This window comes from Arvicola amphibius, chromosome 13, assembly GCF_903992535.2.
Source record: "Arvicola amphibius chromosome 13, mArvAmp1.2, whole genome shotgun sequence".
Taxonomy (NCBI): domain Eukaryota; kingdom Metazoa; phylum Chordata; class Mammalia; order Rodentia; family Cricetidae; genus Arvicola; species Arvicola amphibius.
The window spans coordinates 71,682,526-71,702,765 of NC_052059.1; the positions used below are offsets into that span (position 1 = coordinate 71,682,526).

Below are 20,240 nucleotides of genomic sequence, written 5' to 3' on the forward strand. Positions count from 1 at the left end.
AACCCTGCCTAAGCATATGCATGTATGTATGTATTCCCAAACTTCTCCAGCCCCGTCTAAGCTTTTATATATGTATTCCCAAACTCACTCTGGTATCTGGTAATTTTAGATTTATTTATTTTTATTTTTCATGTATTAGTGTTTTGACTGCATGCATATATGCGTACTATATGCATGCCTGATGCTCTAAGAGGCCAGAAGAGGGTAACAGATTCCCTGGAACTGGGATTACAAATGGTTGTGAGCAGCACATTTCTAGCTGCTAGCATCCGAACTCTGGTCCTTTAGAAGAGCAGTAAGCGCTTAAACTACTGAGCCATCTCTTCAACTCCTCTGGTAACTTTAAACATGATCTTATTTCGTGAAAATCAAAAGAACCTTCACTTATTTTCTTTCTCTTTCTTTTTCCTTTTTTTGTTTTTGTTTTGTTTTTAAGACAGGGTTTCTCTGTGTAGTTTTGGCTCTCTCGGAACTCACTCTATAGACCAGGCTGGCCTCAAACTCACTGAGATCTGCCTGCCTCTGCCTCCCAAGTGCTGGGATTAAAGGCGTGCGCCATCACTGCCCAGCTGAGCCTTCATTTTCTTAACACTCCATTTTCCTTTCCTGGCATTTCCTAAATTCTAATTGGCTACACAAAAAGATAACAAATACCAGTGTTGCTAACATTTATTTCCTACTCAGTGTACAATAGCTTCTCAGCTTTATACACATGTGGGCCAGCCTGTGGTTTTATACTTGAGAATTTATCTCATGTAATACTGAATGATGTGTCTTTTTTTTTTTTTTTTTTTTTTTTTTTTTTGGTTTTTCGAGACAGGGTTTCCCTGTAGTTCCTAGAGCCTGTCCTGGAACTAGCTCTTGTAGACCAGGCTGGCCTCGAACTCAGAGATCCGCCTGCCTCTGCCTCCCGAGTGCTGGGATTAAAGGCGTGCGCCACCACCGCCCGGCTTGATGTGTCTTTGTTTATACCTGATGAATGTGGTTTTGTGGGTGTGGTTATGTAAGCAACCGAAGCTCATGTATGGTCTTAAAGTCTGAACAATGAATGTTTGATATTTAGCTCTAACTGGTCTTTGTTTACCATCTGTTTCAGTTTTCATCAGCCTTCAAATATCAGAGAAAGAATGAGTTCATTTCCTTGAAGTTTATTGACTGTTACCAGTGGCAGAGAAAATTCCATAAAAGAGCAGATTCCATATGGAACAACATGATGGAACTCTGAGCTGGCGAGGAGGGATGCTTTGGAGTGGAAACTTGAAGGGTAGAAAGGCAACGGCTCCCACCCTTCACCCTCCATTGCCACAAGGACACTGGAGTAACAGTTGGGAAATCCTGTCCAGCATCCCCTCTCAAACTGGAACCAAAGAGGAGAAATGATGTGAATTAGAGGAGGAGACACTTCACAGCTCCTCTGTCTCTCCATCCAAGGGGATACCAATATCCACACTGTAGTCTACAGGCTCCCCAGAGCTCAGCCAGGGAATAGGGGTTCGATTGAAAGAAGGCCTGTTGGAGAGGTTCTGGTTGTAGAGGACCAGGGGTTCACTCAGCAGAGGCCCCAGGTCAAACTTGGGCATCTGGAAGGTCATGCGTTTGGAGGCCTTCTCATATCCACCATAGGGCATTGCTGTCCTGAGAGGGGGACATGTTACATAATTAAGAATCAGAATGAAAGAACCAGTACTTTTTCCGTGAGCTATTACTTTGTTTTAAGGGACAAGAGTCTACAAGCTGTAGCTAGAGATTGCTTCTCTGCTCCTGGTTCTTCTCAACACCCCATAGCCCTGGTTTGCTTATCCCTCCAAAGTTAGTGACAAATGGAGTCTAGTGGGCTCTGCATGCTTTCATGGACAGTTGTGACACGCCATTATTTTAGAAAAAGTGGCCCTAAATACTGGGGGCTCAATAGTATGAGACCATCTTAGATTATAATATTCTACCCCCTTCAGCTCTCCCTCACTGCAAAGGGATAATGGGTGGCCTGACTGGAAGGAATTAACAACCAAATGCAAAGGCACTTTTGTAGACCTCCCTCAGCCTGCTCTCACATGGATCTTCTATCCATGGTCTGCAACGCCCAATTCTAAAACAGTAACTTTGAAAGGGGCACAGAGAAATAAAAGTACCCTGTAGGAGAAGTAATGAGAGTGTCACCTTGAGTTGGGTGGGAGCCAGAAGAAGCCTCCAACCACAAAATGTGGTAACCCCATTTTACCTTCAGAGAAACCAAAGCTCAAAAAAGCAGTGCCAAAACTGCTGGCCAGTGAACTAACACAGATCTTACTTCCCAACAAATCTTTCCTCTACCACACTGCTACAAGAGGCAAAAGAGCAGAGCTCTTCTATGAAGGTCCCATATCCCCTTAGTCTTCTGAAACATTTAGCTATAATCCCATACCAAGTAAAACACAGAAAATACCACACAGTGGAATATGTCTGGTTTCTTCCCAATACCCTACCTGTTGAAGGACTTATATTTGGGGAGTTCAGCTTTGGCCCCATATGCCAGTAGGTCAATGCCAAGTTCCACTTTTTGCTGAGGGTCAACCCCCATGGCCCGATCCCATGGGGAAATATAAGTCTTGAACACAGTGATATGTTTTCCTTCTCCACCTGCCTGGTCACCTGGAAGCCATGAAAGAGAACGTAAATCAAATAATAGCCGCTATTATTTACTAATGAAGGCTAACCCCATATCCCGCCACTAGGGAAGTTGCTGAGTCTAGAAGCCAGAGGTATAACATCCTGGGAATTGTATGTGGTTTGTAACATAATGGTAGTCTGGAGTGAAATCTGTGACTGAATCTGAGAAGGCAGGAAAAAAAAAAAAACCTTAAAGATTAGGCTGTGGGTGGAACAGACACATTGATGTATCCTACTGGGTCCAAGATGCCTTATTCTCCCTCTTCCCATACCCCAAATAGGTCCCATTCCTAGAGACAGCTCTGCTCTAGGGACCAGATGTTTGTGAGAATGCTTGCCTGTTCCTGGCTCTCCAGTCCCTACTATGCCAGGAGCTCCTCCTCTGCCAGCCTGGACCCCAGGACCACCTGCACCTCCAGCTACAAAGCCAGACCCCTGATGATGGTGGTGGTCAGAGCCATATTGTCCAGCAGAGCCACTGCCCCCAGCCTGGCCTCCTCCACTGCTGCCCTTGCCATAGGAGACCCCCTGGCCCGCTGTCTCCAGCTGTCCTCCCACTGTAGGAAGGAACTTCTGGAAGTGATCCTGGAAGGAAAACACAAAGCAGGAGGAAGGTTAGCAATGGGCATGTGAAATACACAAAGACAGAGAGAGGTACTCAGACAGGTAGGGGTGACTGGAGTCAATGACCAGCCAGAAGTTCTCAAATTGAGAGAAATCCTCTCTAATAACTGCATAGAAGATCGTCAGCCTGAAGGAATTATTTTCCTCTAGAGGTTTCATTCCCTAATTATACCCCAGGGGAAGGCAGCTCATCTTCCTCCCCCTTCCTATCCTGACAAGGCAAAGCAAACAAAGACATCTCCTCAATAAGAAACTGCAAGGATGGGTTTCTAGGGAGAAACCAATTTTAATTTGAAAAAAAGCAAAAAGATCTCTGTCCCCCCCCCCCCCAGGTGTGCCCAGCAGTGAGAACTCTCTTCCCCTACTTCCCCTCACTCCCCCTCTCAGTGTGCCAGCAGTGAGAACTCTCTTTCCCTCTCCTCCCTGCCTATCCCTCTCCATTGCCTGTGGAACCAGAGCTTTCTCACAGTTAAACTATAGCAGGTGAAGCAGGGAGGGTGGCCAAAAGGGCAACACTAGTTTTGGTTCCAAAGTCTAAAAATAACCCCACAAACTCCTTGAGGAGGCCTACCTTCCCAAGTACTCCCATGCTCCACCCTGTTGTAACCAGACCCAGCGAGAGGAGGGTCTGCTAAAGTTAGATATGACCCACTCAGCACTTTGACTTTAATTCTGCAGAAGGCTAAGGACAGACACTCCTGCCTTGGCCACATCCATGCAGGCATCTATTTCCACTGTCCCCCAGCCACCAGAGAAGGTGGAGGAGGAAGAAAGAAAATGGAGCCAACCCCCTCCTCCTCAGCTGTAACGTCCTGTGCCTGCCTCCAATCCCTTCTTCTCTTTCTTTGGAAAAGCCTGACTAGAAGATGTGTGGTCTTAATGAAAGAGGGTTTAGTCCTCTCTTTGGCATCCTTAAAGAAGAGACTGGACTTAAGAAAGAAAGAAAGAAAGAAAGAAAGAAAGAAAGAAAGAAAGAAAGAAAGAAAGAAAGAAAGATTTATTCAACATGAAGACAGCTATAAAAACTCATTAAGCTCTTCTAACATTGCCAGGTTTAACAAATTGCAGACTACAACTTACATTTCGTTTCTTTTTTTTTTTTTCAAGACAGGGTTTCTCTGTAGCTTTGGAGCCTGTCCTAGAACTATCTCTGTAGACCAGGCTGGCCTCAAATTCACAGCACTCTGCCTGCCTCTGCCTCCTGAGTGCTGGGCAGATTACCATTTAAATTTCATGTTCGGGTATAGAACAATATTTTTAGTATAAATATGCCCTATGTGTTTAATGGAACATGTTTACATTAAGAAAGTATTTGTTGTGTTTTTAAATTTAAAATATAACACACTTTTAATCTCAGCACTCAGGAGACAGAGGAAGGCAGAGCTCTGTGAGTCTGAGGCCACCCTGGTCTACATAGTTTCAAGTTGGTCAGATTTACATGGTAAGGGTCTATCTAAAAAATAATAATAAACCAGTTTATTGTATTATTTAAATCTTGTATCTTTTTTATATCCAAAGTCTTACATGTTATAGGGAACATATTTACAGAAACTTTTCTCATACTCATTAGTAATCCTCCTCCCTAAGTCTCCTCAGCGACCCAGCTCATTGTATAAATCTGGAGGTCAAAACTTTAATAAAAATTTATTTATTATGTATACAGTATTCTGTCTGTGTGTATGCCTGCAGGCCAGAAGAGGGCACCAGACCTCATTACAGATGGTTGTGAGCCACCATGTGGTTGCTGGGAATTGAACTCAGGACCTTTGGAAGAGCAGGTAATGCTCTTAACCTCTGAGCCATCTCTCCAGCCCCCTGGAGGTCAAATTTAACTAGGTACTCTCTTTGGATTTTTGTTGGCTTGCTGTTTGCTTTGGGGACACTGGAAATGAAACCTAGGGTCCCTTGCATTCTAAGCACGTGTTTTGCCACTCGGCCATACAGTCAGCCTGAGATTCTGTAGTTTTTAATTCTTGTTTTATTTTTATGTCCCCAATATTACAAAGAACATACTTTACTAAAAAAAAACTATTTATTGTATCATAACTTTGAAATACAGGACCAGGTGTCCTATGTTTTATCTGGCAGTGCTATTTTAATACTTATCCCCACTGGGGAGGAATTTTCTTCCTCTGGGTGCAGTACTCCTCGGCGTGCTCTGGCTCCAAGATGGGCACTAAGCTTCAGAAATGGACTGTAACCCACACTAGAGCGGTTGGGAATGTAGTATGTGTAGGGGCTTAATGAGCTTATCATTTTTTACCAAGAGGACGTTGGTGGACTTTGGGGAGCCTGGGGCCTGCTGAGAGGCTGTCGGGAAAGGAACTGGGCTGTGAGAGGATGGTTCACGTCCATACTCACCATAGAGCTGTCGGAGAAAACATCGGGGTGGTTCTCATAGATAAATTTCTCCACCCGCATCTGCCGCAGCTTGAACATCTTGGAGCCTCGGTTGGTAAGTAGCGACAACTCCTCCAACATCACATCCCTTGGGACACTAATCTTCTTGCCCAAGTTCAGGCCCGAGCTTTCCCGTCCGCCTTGTTCAGAAGGTGGAGAAGAGGTGATAGAAAAGGGGAATTAGGCGGGCTGCGGCAGTGGTGGTGGTGGTGGTGGTGGTGGTGCAAGCCTTTAATTCCAGCACTGGGGAGGCAGAGGCAGGTGGATCTCTGTGAGTTCAAGGTCAGCCTGGTCTACAAGAGCTAGTTCCAGGATAGGTTCCAAAGGCACAGAGAAACCGTGTCTCAAAAAAAAAAAAAAAAACAAAAACCCAATAATAAATAAATAGAAAAAGAAAGAGGGAATTAAGGCTATCTGGACTCAGTAGAACCCCACCCCACAACTAAGGGTATAATCAAAGAGATCATTTAGGGGCAAGATGCTGTTATCTGACCAAGGTCTGTCTATTTTATAAGAAGTTTTTGTTTGTCTTATTTGTGGATATTTTAATTTTTTTAAAGATTTATTTATGATTTATGTGTATGAGTATTTTTTTCTGCATGTGTGTTATGTGTACCACATGTGGCCTGGCACCCACAGAGGTCAGAAGAAGGTCAGATTTCCTGGAACTGGAGTTACTGATAGTTGGGAGCCACAGTATGGGTACTGGGAACTGAACTTGGGTCCTCTTCTTCAGTCTCATGTGGGATATATGTGTGTGTGTGTGTGTGTGTGTGTGTGTGTGTGTGTGTGTGCATATGTGTGTGTGTGTGCGTGTGTGGAGAGAGAGAGGGAGGGGGGAGGGAGAGGGAGAGTTTGAGACAGAGTTTCACTATGTAACCTTGACAGGCCTGAAATTCACTATTAGACCAGGCTTGCCTTGAACTCACAAATCAGCCTGCCTCTGCCTCCCGAGTGCTGGGATTAAAGGCATGTGCCACCATACACAGCTCATGAGAACTTTTGATTTTCTGGTTTGGAGTTAGGGAGACTATAAGGGAACAAGGGTCCGGAATACTAGAGTAGAGAGGCAAACAGGGCCAAAGGGGCATGGGCTTGGAATGGAAGGGAACAAGTATAAGGGACTATCATGGACTCTGCCAGTGGAGAAATTATAGCATGGCGAGGGGAAGCTGATAGGCCAACACCATGTGCAGCTGCCCATCTCTAAATACAGATCCTTGTGTTCTTTTCTCCTTCCTTTTCAATTCAGTGAACTCTGGCTCCAGAGGTATCCGATCTTCACATTTGGTAACTCATGTACATCCCTGGGGAGTATGCCTGTGCAGTTTTCTATTTTAAATGCTTACACAAGTTCTCTAGCACTTAGAAAGAAAGGAAGAAGTTAACCATTTGGTGAGGCCTAGCTTGTGTCCTCACACATACCTCACTGGGCATGGGTCCTGTGGTCTGGGCCTGGCTGAGCAGTGTAGCAGGGTATTGTTTTGGAGTGGAAAAGAGTTCTTCCTGCCTCTTTCTCCTGCCCTTCTTATCTCATCACTTCTATCTCCCACACCCCCATGGCTGGAATTCCTCTTATATTTTCACTCGGACTTATAACCAGTCTTATGTAATTTCTGGGACTCCTGAGTCAGGGGTGCACTTAAAAGTCTTGCATTAGGGAGCTACAAGCATGCCCTACCTCCAGTGAGTTCCATGATCAGCTTGCTGGATTTCCTCCTTTTGTTCGGGGCCGGGGTTCCCGAGAGCGGCATGGTGGAGATGGATTTGACCTGGAAGGAGTGAGAAGCAGGCTTGAAGGAAAGATGGAATGGGAAGGTGAGTGTGGACAGCATGTTCACTAATGGGAAGGGGAGTGTGGAGAACATGCTCACTACAGCCAAGCAGTGCTTCTTTCTGTCTTTCCCTTCCTTCCTTCCTTCCTTCCTTCTTTCATTCTCTTTCTTTCTTTCTCTCTTTCTCTCTTTCTTTCTTTCCTTCTTTCTTTCGATAGGATTTCTTTGTGTAGCCCTGGCTGTTCTGTATCCTGGAACTTGCTCTGTAGACTAGGCTGGCCTCAAACTCAGATATCTGCCTACCTCTGCCTCCCAAATTGGCATGTGCCACCACTTCCTGGCTTAGTACTCCTTAACTTGCGATTATGGGCAAAATTTTTTCGGACTGTGTGTGTGTGTGTGTGTGTGTGTGTGTGTGTGTGTTTCTCCAGTGCTGAGGTTTGAACTCAAGGCTTCATGCATGCCACACAGGTTCTCTATCACTGGGCTATGCTGTCCACTCTCAGGTTTTCACAGAAAGGTGTTTTCCCCAAAAAAGTAAAACTCCACTGCCTTGGGGCTTGTTTTCTTTGGAATCAAAGCAGGAGGCAGAACTGTGCCCCTTTCCCTCCCTGTTATCAGACTCTTGTGCCCATTTTCCATAGATCCTGTGTAGGGAAGCAGGAGCACAGCTGGGGCTGAGGGCTGTGTAAGAGACAACAACCCTGGCAGAGCAGTGCACCCAAGTTTCCTGGGCCTGGCATAACTTTAAGGTCCTTATTTGTATTCAGATATCAGCCTACAGCTATGGCTCCAGATTCTGGTCTCCTCCTTAGGCTTCCCTCAAAGTCCAAGGGGATAAAGAAATATTCTGCTGGTGTTGAGGAGATTCAGCCAAAACATTCTCCATAGGAAGGAGAGGTTGTTGTTCTTCCAAGAGGCCAACTGGACCGTGGCCTGAGAGGTCATGGTGTGTTCCTTGCTCCTTCAGGCACTCCTATCCCAAGCTGCAGACCTGGGGTGGAGAGTGAGCTGAGGGCACTTGAGCACTGACAAAATGTCAGTTCAGCAATAACAAACACAGCAGTAGAGAATTATGGGGGACAGAAACATAGTGATAAGATCTAGCTGTGGAGGAGACAAGCTAGGAAAAGATAGGAACTTCATTCTCTTCTTAACAGTCATGCAGTTTTCTGTGGAGCTCTGTTTCATAAGTACAAATGCACTCTGCCAGCCTAGAGGGGTCTCGGGCCACCCCTTCCCATCCCTCAGGTACCTCCCCACCCATCTAAATTCCTCCCTTTCTTTCCAACTCTGTGGCTCCAACTGGACAGCTGGGAGCTGAGCAGAGATGAGGAGCGAGGCCACTCCTCTGGGATGGAGAACCACAGTTGCAGACACGGAGGTCCGAAGAGTGGGCTCCAGCCCCTTCATGCCATACGCAGAGCTACAGACTTACCCGTCGCTCAGTTGGTGGTCAGCTTGCCCTGGGGTCCAGCAGCTTGGGAGGCCTTGAGCTGCTGTGAGCGACTGGAGAACCTGAGCTGGGCAAGCGTAGGGGCAGCACCGGCAGTGGGGGAGGGATGGTGGTTATTAATAGAGACGATGAGCACAAGCAGCTCAAATGGCACAGGGGGTACTGAGACCCTGGAACCAAGTTCCTGCCCTCCTTGCCCGATGTTCAGGAAAGGGGAAGGCCTACAAGAATCTCCCACCAGGTTGTCTGAGCCAGAGATCAGTCTGCTGAGGATTGTGCCTCCTATGCACCTTGAGCCTTAGATCCAAAGATGCATTTCAGGAGGCAACTTAAGGCAGAGGCAGAGAGGAGGAGGACAGTAAGTGGCGGGTAAGATTAAGAGTAGGTAAAGGAAGCCGGGCGGTGGTGGCGCACGCCTTTAATCCCAGCACTCGGGAGGCAGAGGCAGGCGGATCTCTGTGAGTTCGAGACCAGCCTGGTCTACAAGAGCTAGTTCCAGGACAGGCTCCAAAGCCACAGAGAAACCCTGTCTCGAAAAACAAAACAAAACAAAACAAAAAAACAACAACAACAACAACAAAAAAAAAGAGTAGGTAAAGGAGAAACAAAATAAAACCAGAAAATGTGATTTGTGGGCCACTCGGGGCCATGGCAGGCCAGGGCCGGAGGGACCCATGGGTGTATTTGGGCCGGAGGGATTAAAGTTCTAAGTTTGAAGACAGGATGGAAATTTTCACAGTGGAGTTGTTGTTAGGCTTCTTGAATAGGTGGGTTTTTCTCTGAGGGTTAGATTTGGCAGGATGAGAAACCAATTTAGTCAAACCCAGAGCAGACGATGTGGTGAAGGCCTGTTGGCCCCACTCCTTTTCTTCCTGGCCTCTTAGCACAGGGCTTCTCAACCTGTGGGTCGCAACCCTTTCCTAGGACCTACACATCAGATCCTCTACATGCCAGATATTTACATTAGGATTCATAGCAGTAGCAAAACTATAGTTATAAAGTAGCGACGAAACGGCCTTATGGTTGGGCGTCACCACAGTGTGAGGGACAGTCTTAATGGTGGCAGTGTCGGGAAGGTTGAGAAGCACTGCCACGGTAGCTGCAGGAATACCCTGGACACTTCCTCATCTTCCCCTCATGTTCTGAAGCCAGCTGCTTTTGTACCCTAAGGAAATGGCTTTTTTGGGGAGGTGTGGGGGGGGTTAACTTAGTAAACATTTATTGGTGATGCATGACTTTAACTTCATTCACATTCACCCCTCCCCCCAACCCCACGACCATCCCTTGTTCCCATGCCTCGTAGGAAGTGGTTTTCTGAAAACTATCAGCTTCTGCCCCCATCCTTCCTGACCACACCCTTCTGCCATCCTATTCTTGTTATGCTGCTAGTCCTCCCCACACGCCACAGCAGTTGGCCACTACCCATGTCTTTCATCTTTGGTCCATTTCCTCCCAACCCAAGGAAACAGAAGAAAAAACATAAATAGTGAAAGGTAACTTTGTTATTACTACGACATTCTTGTCAAAACAAAACTCAAAGCCTGATCACCTATGACCAAATACCTGAAACAAAATATATGAAGACATGTTATTAGCTTTTGGTGTCTCAACCCTTCCTTTGGAATTTTCAGCTGCTGAACTTGGGAGCATCTGGTTATTGCCACAAACATGCCCCCTTCTGGTAAACTAAATAATGACACTTCTCGCCTCGCGTTCCAGTCAGTCCCTAGATTCTTTACTGTAGTCTCATGCCATACTCTCTGGTCTGTTCCATACCACCCACACCTGTCATTGTGTTCCCTTTACGTGATTCCCAGAGAACATTTAACATCGCTAAATGTTCCCAGGGATCCAGGAAATGCAATGGCAAAGGGCTCCAAGAGCCTCTCCAGTTGCTCTCAGTTGTGCAGACTGAACTACACCTTGAAAACATGAGCTTCGCAAGAAGAGGGAGAGGCTCGAGGAGAGAGTGTGGGGATGGGAAAGATGGGAAGGCAGGAGGAGAGACAAGATCGGCACAATGGGCTAGAGAAGACCACAAAGCTATCAGAATTGGGCATAAAACCAGAAGAGATGACAGCAGCAGAAGGTGTGGGCATATGTTTTATTCTTGTGCACAAACCAAAGAATTGTGGTGCCCAATATTGGAAAGGAAAAGATCAATTTCGAGGTCAAATGGCAGGCATGGCTGGTGGTGGTCTTCATGGAAGGAGAGTCCTTACCCTTCTAGGACCAGAAATGAACAGGAACAAAAGCTGGGCTTCTGCGGGTAGGGTAGGTCAAAAAAGAAGTTTGGGCCCAGTGTCTCCCTGCCTTTCCCAGATAGTCAGGATGAGCTGCAGCTGGGGAAGGTCAGATTCACAGGAGGTAGCACAGCCGCCAGCCCCAACATTCAGCACACACCTCACACCGCTGCTCTGGCAAATGCTCGCATTCTCCTGAGCTCAGCCTGTCCCCCTATGCTCCCTTACACATAGCTGGTCTCCCTCTTGGTCACATCACTCATTTCAGCCCCCCTGCTCCTGGCTTTTGCCTCACTCTCTCCATGCGCTCTCTCTCTCTTTTCTGTCTTCAGCGGCTCAGAAGAAAAGCTCTACTTTCTGGATACTAACTTGCTCAGCACAGGACCCTGCTTGCTAACTTCCTGAACTCCAACGAGATAGAATTCTTAGTTTTATTCCAGGTCTAGCTTGTATAACTCAGACCCATGAAACTTGTCAAGACTCGTTAACATCACAGTGCTGTGTCCCTGCTACAGACATCCACTCTCAGGAGTTTTCCTGCAGTTAAGCCCTTGTCCCTTACAAGACTCCCTGTGGAGCTATCTGGCCCTTCTAGTAGAAGGAAAAGAACTCCCCTCTTATCTTTGCCTCAAGAGAAGCTCACATATATGGTTAATTCATGCCTTTCCAGAGCAGATCTTAGACACACATTTGCAAAAATATGAGCACACACACACACAGAGAAACACACATACACACATACGTGGAGTGTGGAGTGAGCAGTGTGGAGGGGCTCATGACACGGTTCAATCCCCTAGTTGCTTGCCTCATGGTGAGCTTTTTGCCTGAGATCTCAAAGGTCATTTTGCAGTGCTCTTTTTGCCTAACACTAAAGTGCTGCCCACAGAGAGAAACACAAATGGGGGTGGGGGTGGGAGGGGACTGCTGAGACCTCTGGGTGGAGAAGCCAGAGATCAAGGCAGGGAAATATAGAGAAGATACCAAAGCAAAGATAATAGGTTAAAAAGCAGCAAGCAGCACAGAGTTGAGAAAATGAAGGGGAACACTATCTCTGGCAAGAGGCGATGCAGGGATAAAAAGCCGGTAGGACAAAGCAGTAGAAATTTCTGGGACTCTAAGTTCCATTACTTGGTCCTGGGGCCTCTTCCCTGTTCACTGATGCCCTGCTCCAGGCCTCCACACATGAGCCTGCAACCCTGTTCTGGTGGCTGAGAACCGGGGCCTAGCTACTTGGAAACCACAGGAGCTGGGGGTGGCAACGAAGCTCCTGGGAGACTCTTGAGGATGGTCGGGGTTAGTGACAGCGGGTGAGGCCAGCTCCGCCCTCCAAATTGGTTCATCCAATGTGGTAGCCGCTCTGGGGGCAAGAACAGTGGGAACCAAGGGTTCTGCAGTGGGCTGGGGTGCTGGAGTGGAAAACCTGCGGATCTCCTGGACTCGGGCAGTTTTGGGAGGCCCTGAAGTGGGGCCAGGAGTTGAAGTAACCTCATCAAAACAGAACATTGCCGTTTTAAGTTGGTATGGCTGATGCCGCATGAAATCCAGGGCCTTGATACCCTGCTTGGGGGTCGCCCGAGGGCCCTGGGATTGGGCCTTATTGGGGAGAGTTCGGGCAGCTTGGGGAAAAAAAGGTGAGAGTAGTGGGTTGTAAGCAATAGGGGGTGGGGCACGGATGTTAGGTGAGTATTTCCACGATGGGGGCAGTGAAGGTGTGGGAGAAGGACTTCTAGGGCGAAGGCCAGGATTAAGGCTACCGCCAGGTGTAGCCTCCACCACGTACCTGTCGGCACGGCTCTGCCGCTTGGCAAATAGCTCCCCACCCCTCCCCTGCAGCCTTGGGAGCTCCGGGGTTCCAGCCATAGGGGTCGACCCATTCACTAGCCCGTCAAGGAGCCCTTGAGAGGCGGGTTTAGGAGCCACAGGGGGCGGAGTCTTAGGAGTTGTAGGAGGTGGAGTTTTGGGAGCCATTGGAGGCGGGGTTTTCGGTGGCACTTGAGACAAGGTCTTGTAACTCTTGCCCCCTAGTGGTTGCATGAAGTTACAGGCTTCAGCTCCGAGGCTTAAAGCGTCCTCCTCTGGACCAGATTCCACACCACCGGCCCGAGGTTTTTCATCCAGGTTCTGCACCAGCGATAGCAGCTCGGGGTTGGGCGAGTTCTTCGGCTCTTCCTTTCCAGGTCGGAACATCTGCTTCCGGGTGCCCCGGCGCCGGGCCTCCTGCAGGATGCCAGTACGGGCAGCTGGCACAGAGATGCGCTGCTCCCGAGCGCTGGCAGACCCGGGGTCCGAGGGGCCAGGCGCCTCCGGGCGCACAGAGCTTCTCAGAGGCGCCGACAAGAAGATGGAAGCGGTGGAGGTCATGGCAGCTGCGCTAGGAGGAGCGGGAGGCTCTGGGGCGCCTCCCGGTGTAACGGGCCTGCTCGGGGCTGGGATGTACAGGGAGCTAGTAGCGGTTACGGGACCGCAGGAGCGTGGGGTACTGGGAGCCCCGGAGACGGGCGTGTGGCCAGGCACTCCCGTGATGAAGCTGGGCAGAGGGGTGGGCCCCTGCAGAGGGGCTGCGAAGGGGGACGGGGCGGGGCTGGTGGCTCCCAGGCCTTCTTTCACCCTCTTAGGGGCTAAAGGTCTGAAAATCACTGAGGTGGTACCTGACCTTTGTCCTTGTAAACCTGGGGTAAAAGGCCTCGCTGACCTGTTAAAGATACTTGGCGCTGGGCTGGCTCCACCATCCTCGAAGAAGGGGCTAGGGCTGACTGCAGGGGCCGGCAAAGGGCTGAGTGGGAGCACAGCTGCCTCTGGGGGAGCACTCTGAGCTCGAGGTGGTGGTGGTGACTGCAGACCCTGCCCATTTAGCATGGCTGCTGGGCCCACCTGAGCCAAATCCTGGGTGCAGGAGGCTGCCCGTTGGCGCTGCTGTTCAAAGAGCTGGACCCCTCGCCCAGAGACCTCGCTCAACTGCCCTCCCAGCCCGGAGCTCTCTGTTGTTCCTGAGCCAGCCCTGGCCAGCTCCATGTCCAGATAAGGGCTGTCCCAGTCGGACTGATTAGTAAGACTGCGGGCGTCCGAGAAGGCCTCTTCGTCCAGCTCCGACTCACTCGTTGGGGGGAGGCCGTCCTCCTCCTCTGTTCCTGTCCCAGCTGCAGCCCCGAAACTCACTAGGGTGTACTTCTTGGCTCTCTGCCGCCGTTTCTTAAACATAAGCACCCCCTTGGAGTGAGGGTTGGGGGCTGCTGTTAACAGGGCTGCAATGGTCCGGCATTTGGTCTTGGCCTCCTTCACGGTCTTCTCCTGGAGACTTTCTGCGCGTTGCAGTTCTGAGGAGGAGACCGAGAGGTAGAGTAATCAGCCCTATTCTAATTCTGCTTCTCAAAGCTCTGACCTCCTGTTTTTTCGCTGAAAGGAACCACAATGTCTCTTGCCTGTGGTAAAGTCCTCTGACTTGGAGACTGACTGGTGGGGAAAAGGTGAAACCAAGGACACGACACGGCCCACACCGTAGCTCTTTGCCCCCTCCGTTGCACTCACGTTTTCCAGGAAGTGAGCCTTATCCACTCCACACATTCTCCACCTGCCTCCCATTCCTGACTGGCAGTGGAGTGGGGGAGGGGCTATTCTAAGGCAGGCAGGACCCATCCCAGAGAGAAAAGTTAAGAAGGGACACGTCTCCCACCATACAATGTAAGTGGATTCCTCACACCTACTCCTATAACCAGGAAACATAGATTCCTTCTGTCACAGGGCCTCTCTACATGTCCCTTGCTGTGTAGACCAAGTTGGCCTCAAAACTCACAGAGATCCAGCTATTGCTGCCTTCCAAGTACTGGGATTAAAGGTGTGCACCTCTGTACCCAGACCAACACAGCGATTCTTAATGAGGCCCTTCATTCACAACTCACAAGTTCACATCATAAACACTCCCAGAAATAGCTCCCCTCTACCACGTTAACATCAGTCTCCTGAAGACCAGCCACGGGACGTATCTTCTCCATTGAACTTTCAGACTCACAATTGTCCCAGCTTGCTTACACATCAGTTCATTTATACCTATACCCTCATACGAACACAGAGTTGCAAACACATCTGTCAAACATATGTTCCAGGTAGGTCTTCCCAAAGTTTTTCCCGTAGAGACGCTGGTATAGTGTCGATAGGATTTTAGAACTGACCTTGGCCCTCCTAACTGCTAGAATGCTCCTTTCCATCCAAGCTGCAGGTCAAGCCAAAGTGCTGCTTTCCAAGGCAACCCCCTACATCTTTAGGAGATTTCAAGGTCAGCAGGTAAATATATTTCTCCTTTCTCACAAGTTGGTGTTGGCTCTGGCGTAGACAGCTTTGGCGGCCAGAACTGTTTCCTTTCCCATTTGCCCAGCCTTTCAAGTGGAGATCTCAAAAGAGGAGCATACCTTTAGGTGGGCATTAGAAGATCTGTGTGCTGAGGAACCAGGGAAGGGCTTCATATGCCACGTGGGGCCTGAGGAGGTGGGGCCGGGAAGTAGGAAGGGCTGCCCTGCTATAAGACCCCGCCCTAGACATGGATACTTTCTGGTCTGTGATCCCCAGTTCCTCCTGTAAAATTCTTGACATTCCATCTACTTTTCCTCTGAAGATACCAAGCTGCTTTCTAATTAGGGTCCTCATTCCTTTCGTCCCTACGTGTATAACACAGAATAGTATTATGCGTGAGAGAATAGACACAGGAGTCAGACTTTAGTTTTGGGAGAATTACTTCATCTCAGCCGTTTACCTTCCTGGGCATAAGGACACAATTGGCCAGCTCTTCATAAGATAACACAGTGAGATAAGTGAACAGCATAGACACACTGCCAGGCCCACTGGGAACAGCCACTGTGCTGTCCTGATATAAACTGCCCCTGAACAACAGCACGTTCGTGTCCCCACATATCTTCTCCCAGATTTGCACATACATGTCTCCATGCATCACAGGGCACTCCTACTTCTCTCTTCTATGAGTGTCCCACAGCTCATGTGGTCATGAACCCCTGCCATGTAGTCTTAGCATCCACCCATTCTGAGAAAGGGGTGGTGACATTTTCCTCAAAGAATGAGGGAAAGGACAACAAAAAAAGAGAGGAAAAGAGAGTGTGGCCTTTCCCAACAACCTCCCTTCCTATACTGCCGAGACACTGCCCTCCACTCTAACCCCAGCACTGCCTTGGGTGGGATAGGGTAGTACCTGCATAGAATGGGTCTTGGAGCTCAGGAACTGGGGCTTTGTCGCAGCTGGCTTGGCTGAGGGGCTCAATGGCCTCCATGCTGAGAAAGGCAGTGCTGGCTGGAGCAGGACCAGCCTGAGTCACCCCCAAGGCCTTTTAAAGCCCCTTTGTCTTGTCTCCAGAGCTGGCAGCTGAATGAACTCACTGAGCTGTTTTTAGAACCTGTCCCCCTCCCAACTTCTTGTGTGATAGACGTGGGCACCTGCCTCCCCTTCCCCTCACCCCACCCCTTCTGTACTGTGAGGTCTGCTTGGCTAAAAATAAGCCTGAGCCACTAAATAAAATCTTGCCCAGCATGATGGGAAGGGAGGGGTGCTAAAATGAGAATTAGGGATAAGTATGGGATCTTGAAAATGCATTTGGAATTTCTTTGTAGGATATGGGAACACTCTTAGGATATCAGACTATAACTCCCACATGTTTAGCCTCTATGCAAATCTAAGGACAGAATTCCTTGAAGTGAGAATCAGAATGGTGAAGAGAGAACAGATAACCAGAGAGAGCGAGTCCTGAGAGAGAGAGAATCCTGAGAAAGAGTGAGACCTGAGAGAGAGCAGATGATAACCAGAGAGCAAGACCTGAGAAAAGAGAGAATCCTAAGAGAGAGCGAGACCTGAGAAAGAACAGATAACCAGAGAGAGCGAGTCCTGAGATTTCATAAATGACAAAAAGGAAGTCTGTGAAAACAGAGTAGGAGGCACAGGACAGAAAGAAACTTCACTAGATTTCATTCTGTAGCTCACATCAAAATAGCAAGAACCTAGCAGGATGGTGGTGGCACACGCCTTTAATCCCAGCACTTGGGAGGCAGAGGTAGGCGGATCTCTGTGAGTTTGAGGCAAGCCTGGTCTACAAGAGCTAGTTCCAGAATAGGCTTCAAAGCTACAGAGAAATCATGTCTCGAAAAACAAAACAAACAAAAAATCAAAAATTCCTTCCCAACTTCCTAGACGTCTCATGATTACTCCCAACACCCTGTTAGTTCCCAGAAATCCCAAATGAACTCACAAGTGTCAAAAGTATCATTTATACCGTGCCTACAATTAACACTGTGAAAAGCCCCTAGAGCCTTGGCCTGCTTTCGGGTACTCCCTGCCTGGAATTGTCCTTTCTCTTCCCTTCATCCTGCCATCTAGCAAAACCACCATTACCACTATCACAAACTTCAGGCCCTTACCATTTCACCTCTATTGTCTGTTCTTGGTTTGAGCCACTAAGCCATGTAAAAATAATAGTTATAAGATAACTAGGGACCCTGAGTAAAATAATTCTCTTCATTACTTTCTCAACTTGTCCCAAAGACTGCTTCCAGGGACCGTGAGGTAGGTAGGATGTGTGGATGTGAAGGCACAGACTTAGGACTCAGATCCTGATTGAGAACAAAAAAATCAGGCACTCACTGGCTTGCTTGGCCTTTTCGGTGTAGGTGGTAGTAAGATCTTCTCCCACTGGGTGAGGGACAGGACCCACCATAGGGATGAGATGAGGACCAGGCTGGAGTGGACCATGGGGTAACAGAAGTGCTTCGGCAGGTGGTGGCTGAAGGGTTGTTCCTTCCTCCCAAGATGGGGAGCTCACACGGCTGTCACCCTGGCTGGGAGAGCCAGTTTTAGCAGGTACTGGTTCTGCAGGACTGTCAGACAGGTACACCTCATCAGGTGTGGCTCCTGGAGGGACGGGCCTTGTGGGACCTCGGCGGCGGGTTCGGCGGGGTTTCTCCTGTGTGGCAGGGCCATCAACATCACTGTCTGTCTCTCCATAGTAAGCTTCACTGTCAGGAGGTGAACGAAGGCTCCCAGGCTGAAAAGCCTGGGTAGCAGGAGCACCTGGGGGCTCCGGACTCAGCGGAGATAGGGGTGACAGCACCTGAAGCTCCCCTGGAGATGGAGATCTCACAGACCCTTCATCTGCTACCCTGGATGGAAAAGATGAATTTGAAAGAGGGTCTAATGGTTACAGGACTAACAGCTCTGGAGGGGATTTGGAGGGATGAAGGGGCAAGGCAGGGGAGAAAGGATACTGGCATATGGCTGGAATAGGTGGGCTAGGAGAGAGGGATCTGACAACTTTGATGAAGATGTGATAAGGAATGGGCAAGGATTGAAGTCCACCGGACATTCAAATACCTGCTCGACACCCCATCCCTCAGTTGCAGATACATTCCATTGGGATGTATATGCAAACATTCTTCAACAGAAAAAGTAACCAGAAATAGGTACGTGTTAGTTACCGAAGTCAGGTCAGTGAGACATAGAGCTGAAACAGGCAAAATGAGACCCAGGCTAGAGAAAAAGGAGAAGAGGACTTCATACCTCCTCACAGTGAGGACGAGTTGATGTCCTGAGGCATCAATGAGGGTCATGGCACTGGCATGGGAGAAGTTTGTGCAAGAAACTCCATTGATCGCCAAGAGCTGGTCCCTCTCTCGGAGTCCTGCTCTTCCAGCCTGGCTCCGTCTTCGGATCTAAGATGTTGGAGGAGAGACTGGGGATCATGGGGAGCTCCAATGAGAGTGGGGTGAAAGGACAAAAAGGGCTTTCTTGTTGTTGTCTTATGTCTGGGGTGCAACTAAAAAGACCTGCCTAGAGGTATTCTGGGAGATTGTGACACAGGGCTATCATTTATTGAGTTCTCCCTGAATGTTAGGTACTGCACTGTATGGAATATTGCACCTAATTCTTATTTTATACAGTTGGTACTATCATTACCCATGTTTTACAGCCCAGAAAGCTGAGCCTTTAGGGGTAAACTGTAAGGCTGATGACTTAATCAGCAAGTCTAGCACCTAATCTTGCCTAGTAAGAAAATGGATATGACTTAGGGAAAGAGGAGCATTGAAGGCATTGGCAGGGCAGGGTAGGGCAGGGCAGGGCAGGGTTGGGCTGGGAGAGACTGCCTTAGCTTGTCACACATCAAATTAGTCAGAGAGAAATGAGAACCTTCCCTACATTCCTGAAGTTTGGAGTAGAGAAGCTCACACACATAGGGGAGCAAATACTGGATGAGCAGACTCAGTCTCTTCTCCCACAGTGCTGAAGCAGGGCCTTCCTTTTGCTCTGCTCCCTGAAACCAGAATTGGCTTTGCTTATAGTCCTCCAGGAGCGTGTGGGCACAGTCTGCTCCCCTATAGCCTTGAGCATGCTTACCTGCCCACCTGCCCACTAACTTCTTCACAACCTCCCACTCTGCCCACCCCCACTGGCCCAGAAGGCCACCACATGACTCTTTCCGAGTTCCCTTAGGTTCCCCTTTTTATGAAATATCACTTTAGGGGCTTTCCCTTACCTTGGATACCTGTAAAGGTTTCTTCTGTTCAGCCCCCCCTTGAAGCCGGAAGCCCCAGGGAGCTCCCCCTGCTAATGTGACCTGTACCTCCTCCTCAGCACCCATTGCACAGCTTGGCCCGTGACCTCCGAAGTTTGGACAGTGTCCCTCAGAGACAAGTTGAGGTGCTGGTACCCCGTCCGGCCTGCCTATCCAGCTGTCCTGCTTCTGCCGACCCAGGCCTACACACACACACATACACACACACACACACACACACACACACACACCACACGCCATAGGCAGGCAACTTGGGCCTTGGATCAGCACAGTCCAGTACACATGTCCTGTCAATCACAGGTTGCTTAAAATAGTTGCCGGCTGTACTCTTCTCCCTCCCCCAGCTATTTTACTCCTAAACCTAATTATAGTACAAACTCCTGTCCTCCATGTCCTCCCTTCTCCTGCACAGGCCTTTTTAGCCGGGGCTCAGTATCAGATCTGTAGGACTTTTGACTAAGTACAATCTTTCAGGCACCATACCTTCCTTCTCCAAAGCCCACTGCACAGTGAGAGCAGCAGAGGGGATTCAGTCCCA

The 20,240-nt window shown here is 48.8% G+C and overlaps 2 protein-coding genes across 5 annotated transcripts; both read right to left on the minus strand.

The window, feature by feature from the left end:
* Nucleotides 1-1,132: 1,132 nt before the first annotated feature.
* Nucleotides 1,133-13,020, minus strand: Myoz1 (myozenin 1). Of its 2 annotated transcripts, none has more exons than XM_038310413.1 (6): nucleotides 12,925-13,020; nucleotides 7,352-7,442; nucleotides 5,632-5,810; nucleotides 2,985-3,231; nucleotides 2,463-2,628; nucleotides 1,133-1,635 (listed from the first exon to the last, which is right to left on the minus strand). In XM_038310413.1, the coding sequence occupies exons 2-6, from the start codon at nucleotides 7,422-7,424 to the stop codon at nucleotides 1,404-1,406; spliced, it is 897 nt and encodes a 298-aa protein (XP_038166341.1). In that variant the 5' UTR covers nucleotides 7,425-7,442; nucleotides 12,925-13,020; the 3' UTR covers nucleotides 1,133-1,403. The 2 variants fall into 2 exon arrangements, with proteins under 2 accessions (XP_038166341.1, XP_038166342.1); XM_038310414.1 differs by lacking the exon at nucleotides 12,925-13,020 and adding an exon at nucleotides 8,884-8,947.
* Synpo2l (synaptopodin 2 like) lies at nucleotides 10,987-19,768 on the minus strand. 3 transcript variants are annotated; one of them, XM_038310411.1, is made up of 4 exons: nucleotides 19,673-19,768; nucleotides 18,691-18,842; nucleotides 17,779-18,293; nucleotides 10,987-14,458 (listed from the first exon to the last, which is right to left on the minus strand). In XM_038310411.1, the coding sequence occupies exons 1-4, from the start codon at nucleotides 19,766-19,768 to the stop codon at nucleotides 12,297-12,299; spliced, it is 2,925 nt and encodes a 974-aa protein (XP_038166339.1). In that variant the 3' UTR covers nucleotides 10,987-12,296. The 3 variants fall into 3 exon arrangements, with proteins under 3 accessions (XP_038166339.1, XP_038166338.1, XP_038166340.1); XM_038310410.1 differs by having other exon boundaries at nucleotides 19,664-19,768; XM_038310412.1 differs by lacking the exons at nucleotides 17,779-18,293; nucleotides 18,691-18,842; nucleotides 19,673-19,768 and adding an exon at nucleotides 16,339-16,417.
* Nucleotides 19,769-20,240: the final 472 nt, after the last annotated feature.

Coding starts and splice junctions, on each gene's coding strand:
- Myoz1 (XM_038310413.1), bottom strand. CDS start 7,424: ATGCCGCTCTCGGGAACCCCGGCCCCGAACAAAAGGAGGAAATCCAGC. Junction 5,811..7,351: donor GATCATGGAACTCACTGGAG/GTAGGGCATGCT, acceptor CTTCTGAACAAG/GCGGACGGGAAAGCTCGGGC. Junction 3,232..5,631: donor TTTTCTCCGACAGCTCTATG/GTGAGTATGGAC, acceptor TTTTCCTTCCAG/GATCACTTCCAGAAGTTCCT.
- Synpo2l (XM_038310410.1), bottom strand. CDS start 19,768: ATGGGTGCTGAGGAGGAGGTACAGGTCACATTAGCAGGGGGAGCTCCC. Junction 18,843..19,663: donor AACCTTTACAGGTATCCAAG/GTAAGGGAAAGC, acceptor CCAACATCTTAG/ATCCGAAGACGGAGCCAGGC. Junction 18,294..18,690: donor CTCGTCCTCACTGTGAGGAG/GTATGAAGTCCT, acceptor TTTTCCATCCAG/GGTAGCAGATGAAGGGTCTG.